Source organism: Melanostigma gelatinosum (genome assembly GCF_949748355.1).
Source record: "Melanostigma gelatinosum genome assembly, chromosome: 4".
NCBI classification, from domain to species: domain Eukaryota; kingdom Metazoa; phylum Chordata; class Actinopteri; order Perciformes; family Zoarcidae; genus Melanostigma; species Melanostigma gelatinosum.
In genome coordinates this window covers 20,439,406-20,448,587 of record NC_136637.1, presented here as the reverse complement: position 1 = coordinate 20,448,587, position 9,182 = coordinate 20,439,406, and the positions used below count along the sequence as shown (strand labels likewise).

Below are 9,182 nucleotides of genomic sequence, written 5' to 3'. Positions count from 1 at the left end.
AACAGTTGGCATATAAATACCAAATAAATTATTTCACATAAACTTTTAAGAGTTTTGTGGCGCTAGTATGTATGGGGCACACCACACAAATGCCTTCTGCATTGTCACCTACAAAGTAATAAGTATGTGCAAATAAGATGCATAATAAACTAACATAAATTCTAAAATGTATAAAACTATCCTGAATTGTGAGAGATAAATTGTATATTCATTCATTTATATTTCAAGTTAGCGTTAAGTGTTTTCTTTTCATTCAGGCAATATCTGGAACACCAACATCACCGGTCTGGGTCCTTGACGTGGCATCGGTAAACAAAGATGGCGGTCGTGGTTAGAGCTTCATAGAGTTTGTCTTTATATTTAGTAGTTTAGAATGATTATGTTCGGTCAATAAGATCCATATGTTCTATATGCATACTTGCTGCTGTGTTTTGGAGGCATTGTAGGTGTGACGCTGTAAAATGAACGGCTGGGCCGGTTTTTCTGACGTGGAGCTTCGGAAGATGCAGCAGCAAGGTAACATCTCTTACTGCTAATGTTAGCCGGACAAGTTAGCATCTTACTCTGCCCCCGTTATTGGCTTGTTTTTAAACACACTTAACATTAATTCTGAATAATTTTCTGTAAAAACCTTTGTACTGCATGCATTGACAGACTCCGCGATGCCCGCAGCGGCAGCCCGCGGGCGGAAACCGGTTCCAGCCAATCGGAGTCGGCAGCAGTTACAGCGGGATAGGGCCCTTCAGGTAGCCGTTCAAAAAACCGATGGAGCCGCGTCTCTTTGCCTCCCGCCGGAGCAACGGCTCACCAAACTGCCTCCCAAAGAAGATCCTGAGCCTCAGCCCGCAGCCCCTCCAACAGGAGCTCCGGCTGTCAAAGTGCAGCACAAACTCCCCGAGATGAAGCCGCCTCCAGAGGAGGAGGCCCCGGCCGTCAAAGAGCTGGAGACACAAGAGGTGGCACTGTTAGTACATCTTTTTCAGATCTTTTTTTTTTTTTTTACATCATTGTTAAGGCTAGTAACAACGTGTGTCTTTATTCCAGCTGTTCTTCTCCCTGTCATTGTGATGCTTTGATGTTCAGGCTTTGAGCCATTGGGGATCGTTGCAGGCAATACGTTATTACGTGATTGAGTTTCATATTGTTACCTGTGCAAACACGAGGAAAAAAAGTCTGTCTTTCTCTTTCATCTGTGACCAAATGAAGGTGACAGGTGAGAGAGAACGATGCTGATGAGATGAGTGAGAGGCCAACACTAAAGTAGATCTAAAGTAGTTTTATTTAAATCTAGGTCACTATTATTCACTGAACCCAAAGTGTTGCGATCTTCTTAAATGTGGACATGTACGGATATGACTGAGATTCTACTGATGCTTGAATCTTTTATGTCACGTTTATTATGAAATAAGTATGTGTTGCACCACACATTCAACCATTTCTATGCAATTCGAGGTTTATGTTTCATTTTGACTTCATACGGTGACTGTTATGAGTTATTATCATCATTTTAGTCAAACCGCCTTTTCATGTACATATTTGTTTTGAATGCGTCTTTGGCATCAGACCCAAAACTCCTTTCATAGTGTGTATTTCGTTCATTTTTTATTTGCTAAGCATTTTTGTGTGATAAATTCTCTCCGTGTTTGATCACAGACGGGAAAAGACGCGTCTGGAGCAACTGCAGCAGGAGCAAAAGATAATCGAACAGAAGAATAAGCTCAAGAAGGCTCTGCTGACAAAAACCATCGCCGAGAAGTAAGCATGGCTGTCTTGGTACTGTAGTGATTCAAATGTTATCATGAAAGTAAAACTAAAATTGGGGCCAAAAGATGAAATTTTGCCTCAAGAGTTTGTTGTTGTCCACAGGTCCAAACAGACTCAGGCAGAGGCTGTGAAGCTGAAGAGGATCCAGAAGGAGCTCCAGGCCCTCGATGACATGGTGTCCAATGACATCGGCATCCTGCGAGTAAAGATCGAACAAGCCAGCTGGGACTTCTCCGCTGCCAGGTAGAGAGACAACGCGAGAATATACACATATACAGAAAGTGCATGTTCTTATCTTACGATTTAAAACTACAATCAATGAGGCAGCAGTGCCACTATCAAGCTATGGTCTTGCACATGGCAAAACTTGCAGAACGGTGACAACAAGGTTACACCAGGGGAGCAACCTGACTGCAGTTGGAAAAGGAGGGACATTTAAGTTATTCCAAGGGTCGTAGCTGTAGGGGGGGGGCATTTTACATTCATCGAAATGTGCACGGCTGCACATAAACTGATGTGTGCAGCCAATTTCAATTGACCGGCAGATATTTCACCACGTTTCTCTCACAATTGTGAACTCTCCTCAGGATCAGACCAGAATCCCACAGTGAACAGGGAAGTAAAAGAGTCAACAACCTGCCACAGTCGGGATTGAACTCACAAACTTTGATGGAGGAAGCAACAGCTCCACTAATTGAGTTAATATCAATACATGTTGAAATACCTGAGGTTTTAGGGCAGACTGTGTTGCTCAAAGACACTTCAACATGTGGAGTTTGGTGATTGCTGGGACAGTCGGTCTGATTTGAATAACTAAAACGTGATTAAACAGCACTGTCAGCACTTCATTTGTAAGGAGGTAAAGTGACCAGGTAATGAAGTGAACACCCACTGTAAACGCTGCCCCCTGCAGCGTGCTACCGGTACTCACGTAAACCTGTGATCCACATGTGTTCTGAAACACTTTGAACCAGTTTCAGCAGACGCAGCTCAGATGTTCTGAGGAGTCTTTCACTTTGCTTCAGCATACAGAGACGAACGAAGCAGGATTACAACTCAAAGCTGAATAGAACATTGAAATATCTATAATTAGCAACATCTTGAATCGTTTCTTTTTCCTCACTTGTTAATCAGCAGCATCAAACTATTCACAGCAAGACTGTGAATAGTTTTGTAATGTGTGTGTGTGTGTGTGTGTGTTTTCTTCTGCCAACATTGATCCAGAGAGCTGTGTTTGACCTTGTAGCTCCATGTCATGAACACTGTTCATTACAGATGTTTGTATAACGGGAAGAGGACCGGACCTTCACACACTCATTACGCTGGATTCTGTTATGATTATGTTGACATAATCAATTGTTGAGGTTTTGCTTATAGGTACAACGTAACCCCCCCCCCCCCCCCCCAAGGTGACATCATCTGTTTAGTCACCGCAACGTTTCTAAACAGCATGAGATGTTCTCATAGAAATTAAAACTTAAAAACATTCAAATTAAAATGGATAAAGAATAAAGAAAACAGAAACTCCTCAGATTTTAGAATCTAGAAACGCTCAGTGAACGATTAAAACAATGACATGATGATCGACTAACAATGACACTAATCAGTTCATTGCACTACAACTAACCGTGCTCCTCAGTGGACTTAGCCAATATTCTCACCAGTGTTTTGGATTTAATGTCGGACATCTTTTCTCTGATCTTGAATACATTTGCTGGATTATTTTAAGTTAAGAGGAATATGTTGCATGATGTGCGCTGTGCATGTTGTAAATGAAAGGACACACCCTACTGCCACAGAATGGAGGTTATTAATTGTATGTAAAAGTGAGAAATTCTTCAGATTATAAATGAGAAAATTGTGCAGCCCTGTTATTGAGTTTCTGTTGATGTTTTCTCTCACATTTCCCTCACGTATTTTCTCAGAAAGCGTTATGAGAAGGCGGAGGTGGAGTACGTGACAGCCAAGCTGGACCTGCACAAAAAGACGGAGGCGAAGGAGCAGCTGACGGAGCACCTCTGCGCCATCATCCAGCAGAACGAGCTGCGTAAAGCCCACAAGCTGGAGGAGCTGATGCAGCAGCTGCAGCTTCGGACCACTGTGGAGGAGCTGGAGAGGCAGGAGGTGGAGGAGAAGAAGAAGGAGGAGGAGGAGAAGAAGAAGAAGATAGAAAGCTGCGTGGAGACGCAGAGAGACAGGAAACAGGGCAGCGGTTCAGTGGCGGATCAGGAGGGAACGGTGCAATCAACCAAAGACTGCAGACCCGCAGAGGAAGAGACGGTGATGCAGGAGAACGGAGGGGACGTCCGGCAAGAGCACCCCCCGATGACTGAACCTCCAAAGACCAAACAAGACTGTCAAACACTACAAAACTCTGTTCAGAGCGGAGTTGCAGCCTCCTGATGCTCAGAAAACATGATCACACTGTAGGGATTCAAGTAATGCAGTAATGCTCATGTCTTCCAATAATCCTCTCAGCCAGAGGACGTGAGGCTCCACGCTGTAACGTTCAGGGACGGGTGTCCAACGTCAATTCTTTTTTGGTATCTGCCAAAATGAGTCAGATCATGAACATCTCAGGGTTGGGAAAGATCGTTTGCATTGGTTTGGGATCGGGGGAGAACGGTTGTATCGGCGCTTCTCTTTTTGTGAAGTTGCAGATTCGTGTATTACAAACATTTATTTATTTTGTTTAGAAAAATGATAATCTGGGCGGTATTACATGTCCTTCACAAGGTATTTGCTGTTGCAACTGTCAAGTATCCAAAGCTGACATCAACTATATGGTTCAAATTCATAATCGGTTGTACTGATTTTGTGATTTGATTGAAATCAAAACTTTGCCAGTTTTAGACTTACTTTATACAGACAAACTTTTTATCAGGCTTTGAGAATTTAAGCTTCTTTAGTTGAATGTGGAAAGGTGTCGGGGCGGGGAAGCTATTTATTTTGGTAAAACGATAACACTGGTATCGATAGATTGCGATCAACACCCGGCGTATCTGCAGGATCAGACCCGATCACATTCATCTGCAGAGTGAATCTTGCACCCGTTATCCTCAATCGGTTGCTTTTTTTATTTGTGCGCTTCCTAAACTTCCACACATGCGGAGAAACATGTGAATTATCTCTCCCGGGCGAGAAGGTTGCATTCAGAAGATGACTGTTTTCGATTGTTGTCTCTTCGTGGGCAGCAATGAAAGACGGGCCCCGCTTACTTCCTGGAAGGAGGCCCCGGATCCGTTTGTGTTCCAAACGTGAGCCCTCCTGTCTTGTGTGTCGTAGACCAACACGCGGAGCTCGTGTTTCTCAAAGCTAATTCTCGTCTTGTCAGTGCGGCCGAGGAGCAGCGGGCCTCCTGAATGGTAAGACGAGACCTGTTAATGTGTGTACGGATGCTTTGGGCTGCATGCCATTCTGCACCGTTTACTTTCTCCGGCTGCACAATGTGTCGACAATAATACATGACGGTAATGTGACGGTGACCTGTATGTATGTGTGCCTGCTTGTGTGAAGCAAACTACATGAATGTAAATAGTTATTTAAATTGGGTAAATATTTAAAGAGGTGATGTGTAGATATACACTACAGTTTGATATTTTACTAAAATAAACTCTTTAAAAAAGTGTGTTGTCCCCGCGTGCATTATGTCATTTTAGCGTTTAAATAATGAGTTATCTGCAGGACTGGAGCTTGTGGTCCTGGAAGGAATTTACCCGGGGAGCACTTTGGGACTCTCATCTCTTTTGCGAGTCGTTTTTTAAAGTGCAGTAAGTGTTTCTGTAAACTGCTTTGAGATTTTACAGTGCTCCGGTCACATCTGGCCGTCTGAAGGAGAGGCCGTAAAACGCGGCTCTCTTAATTAGTCGGTAGGTAGAAGCTCTGAGTGGGAGAGTGACCACCGTCCTGTCTGTCCACGCACAACCTCCAAGGTCAGTGTTTGAAGTCCCTCCGGGCAGACTTCAGCTCAGATTTGACCAATTTATCAAGATGTTGGACTGAAAAGGACTGAATTATGTCAGTTCCACAAAATCCACCGGTGGAATAACTGTGAAGTACTTTCCTTTAGTGTTCTCATTGTATTACTTAGACTGCATAGTCTGTGTAGTTCTAAAAAGCCTTTTTTTTTTTTTTTTAAGTGAGAATCTGCCAGTGCTGTAAATATATTCCACACTATCAATGCAGAGACATGGTTCAAGTTCTCTCTGAAATACATTTCAATTTTTCATAATTTCCGTGCAGCAACCTGCATTATTCTGTAAGAAACCTTTTTATTTATTTATTTTCCACTTTGGCGAAAATACAATGTTGGAGTTATGGACTTTATCTTTACGATTGGGTTCCACCTCGACCAACCACAACACTAATATACTGCCTACATGTTAATGCATCAACAATACAAATCTAGCATGAAAGATCTACAACAATAGAAAAAGGGCCATTTTGCATCATGGCTTCTTTTGCTTTTGATACTTTCAGTGCATTTCTGTAATGTTAAGTAAAGTACTTATGGTATTTCTTTATTTATTGATATAGTAGTAGGCCTACGAATCTTTTGAATGAAATATATAAAGCATCAAAGAACAGCGCAAACTGAACTTCAAGGTGTTTATGCTCCTCCACCTTTTCGCATGATCCACCTCACTGCTTCATTAAAAAAAAAGGGAAATAATAATACTTGTAGGAACTCATGAGGGGGGGGGGGGGTGGTCCATGTGGAAAGAAATTGACTGGATTATTACAAAGAAAGATGAGAAGATGCAGGCAGTGGAGATTAAGGCATCGGCAGAAATGGCTTCTATTATACGTGTGTGTGTGTGTGTGTGTGTGTGTGTGTGTGTGTGTGTGTGTGTGTGTGTGTGTGTGTGTGTGTGTGTGTGTGTGTGTGTGCGTCCGTGCGTGCTGGGCCGGACTTCAGAGAGCGGAGGGTTTATAAAGTAAAGTGTGATTTATGTGGCGCTGGCGTCCTTCGACAGGCCGAGAGAGACCGTGAAACTCGAGAAGTCCGAGAGAGAGAGAGAGAGAGAGAGAGAGAGAGAGAGAGAGAGAGAGAGAGAGAGAGAGAGAGAGAGAGAGAGAGAGAGAGAGAGAGAGAGAGAGAGAGAGAGAGAGAGAGAGAGACATCTGGACGAGCTTCACCTCCATATCAACTGAACTTTGAACTCACTGTCGGTACAACTGTGAGGCGACAGAAAATATAAAATAGATGGAGTCACAGACATGTTTGAACTGTTTTTGTGCAGTGATGATAAATGCTGCATTGGTTTATTGCTGGAACAGCGCTTATCGAGGCCTTATTTGCTTTGGCAATTAAAATCTTGTTCTGATTCATTTAGCTGCTGGATAATTAATCCAATGTCACTTTAGCTGTTGATTTAACGCGTCACCGTTGAAGCCGAATTCATGTTATTGTCCTAAGAACCCGCCGGTAGACTCGCAATAGATCTGTAGCAGTAGATCTGCACGTCAAATAGAAAATTAGACTCTTTTGACGACACATGTAACGAAACGTTGATCGAGGTCGGCTTCGTGTCACGGCTGTTAAAGCATTTGATGGGAAACGAATTCAGTTCGACCGAAAATTGGTCGATGTTCATGATGGAAAAAAATAAATCATACATATTCAAAATGAAACGAGTTTGACCTGTTTGTAAAGTGATCCACCCTATAGCTTTAAATATAAACGAACCAAACCGTAATCTGACAAACAAGTGAACCGAAACCCAAAGGAAGAAAACCGCTAATAAGCATGACTGATGTGTTTACTTCTGTCCTCTGATCATCACTTCTATGTGTCTGCGGTGCTATAGGCGGGTTTTTTTGGGGGGTTTGTAATAAAGAGAATCAGTGCGGCTGAATTCATTTCACACGGCCTGTCGCGCTGTAAAGTCTCCGTGTTGTTTTAATCAGGAGCACATTGGCTGTTTTATGTCGGAACACCACAGACCGTTTACAGTTAACAGAGCGGCGCGTGAGCCGCGTGCAACAATAGAGACAGCGGAACAAAACGAGTCGTAAAACATATAAAGAGGGGACACAGATAGTTCCTGTAAGTCGTCTGCGTTTACTCACGATTAAATACAATTACTGGCAGTGTAGTATTTAGGTTTTTTTACACCGCTTTTATCTGACAGCTGCAGTTCATTTGCAGATCATATCATAAAACATCGCTGTTTTCTCCCAAAACAGGTTTTTTTCAGGCTCATTTCAGCTCGATGACAAAACCGTATCTCAGGCGTCATGTAGAGTTGTATTTCCACCAACCCAGAACAACACGTGACCCTCCAATTTAATTGGATGAGCGAGAATAGATACGAGGTTTTTCTACGGGTGGGGAAAAAAACCTCATAGCTCCTAATTTCTTGATTTGATTTTTTTAAAAGTTGGGGATTTATTGATACATTAACATTTTAATAATTCACTAATTACATTTTAGTATTAGGCCAAATTATTTTCATTCCATTCATTTTTATTTAAATATTTTACCTTTAATGTAATTTATTTTTCATTTTAAGGCATAAAAGATTCAGCTTTATTTGCAAAGTATCAGACAAACGAATTTCTTCAATATATTCAAGATCAGAAGAGTTTATTGAGGAGAGAAATTTAGCAGCAGCAAAGGAAACAAAGTGACATAGTATATATATATATATATATATATATATATATATATATATATATATATATATATATATATTTGTGCAGTTTCTTCCTGATATTCCACATCAAAATGTCACAGCAGCAGGGAAGTATTCAGTAAACATTGCAATAAGTAATATAAAAAATCACCCTTTAAAAGTAAATGTTCTGTACTCAAAATCCTAAAGTAAAGTTAGAAAATCAGCAAAATATACAAACTAAAAACATGCATGTAAAAATGTGCAAAGTAAGAACAGCTGTAATGCAGTAAACAGAGCAATGTGTTCCTCTAAAATGGGATGAAATACAAGTACAAAGCAGCACAAAATAGAAATAGTGCAGTATATGTCACACTTGTACATTACAGTATTGTGTAAATGTACTTTCCTCCCACCAGCATGTCATCTTCTGCCTTGTATTGGTGCATAACAAATCTTTAGTGTAAGAGCTTTTAATGTGAAACGTAAAGGATGAGTACTTCCTGTTAACGCACCCTCCAGCCATGCAGGTGATCAGTGCTGCTGACACGTGAAGGCTGTGTAGCGTTGTGAAACATGCAGCACCAGGCCTGACTCCTCAGCCTCTGACAGCCTCCTCTGAAAGCTCTAATCAGTCTGTGTGAGAGGGATTCGCCGCTCAGCAGCAGCCGGTGCGCTGCAGAAATCCCGGTGCAGCCGCTGCAATCAGGCGCAGCGCAGAGGGAGCGCGTCTGCAACATGTGGTTCCCTGCGCAGGATGTAACAAGGAGGCCATTTACTCCCAATTAGGGAAATAAAACA

General features: G+C 42.0%; 1 protein-coding gene across 1 annotated transcript; it reads left to right on the top strand.

Annotated features, from left to right (window-relative positions):
* The first annotated feature begins 319 nt into the window (after positions 1 to 319).
* On the top strand, positions 320 to 5,381 carry gorab (golgin, rab6-interacting). The gene is made up of 5 exons (XM_079266870.1): positions 320 to 516; positions 655 to 964; positions 1,654 to 1,755; positions 1,867 to 2,007; positions 3,690 to 5,381. Exons 1-5 carry the CDS (start codon positions 462 to 464, stop codon positions 4,165 to 4,167), a joined length of 1,086 nt encoding a protein of 361 aa, XP_079122996.1. The 5' UTR covers positions 320 to 461; the 3' UTR covers positions 4,168 to 5,381.
* The last annotated feature ends 3,801 nt before the right edge of the window (positions 5,382 to 9,182 follow it).

Excerpts from the sequence above, each read along its gene's own strand:
- gorab (XM_079266870.1), top strand. The coding sequence starts at position 462 with ATGAACGGCTGGGCCGGTTTTTCTGACGTGGAGCTTCGGAAGATGCAG. Across the intron at positions 965-1,653 it reads GAGACACAAGAGGTGGCACT|ACGGGAAAAGACGCGTCTGG; the intron begins GTTAGTACATCT and ends GTTTGATCACAG. Across the intron at positions 1,756-1,866 it reads ACAAAAACCATCGCCGAGAA|GTCCAAACAGACTCAGGCAG; the intron begins GTAAGCATGGCT and ends TGTTGTCCACAG.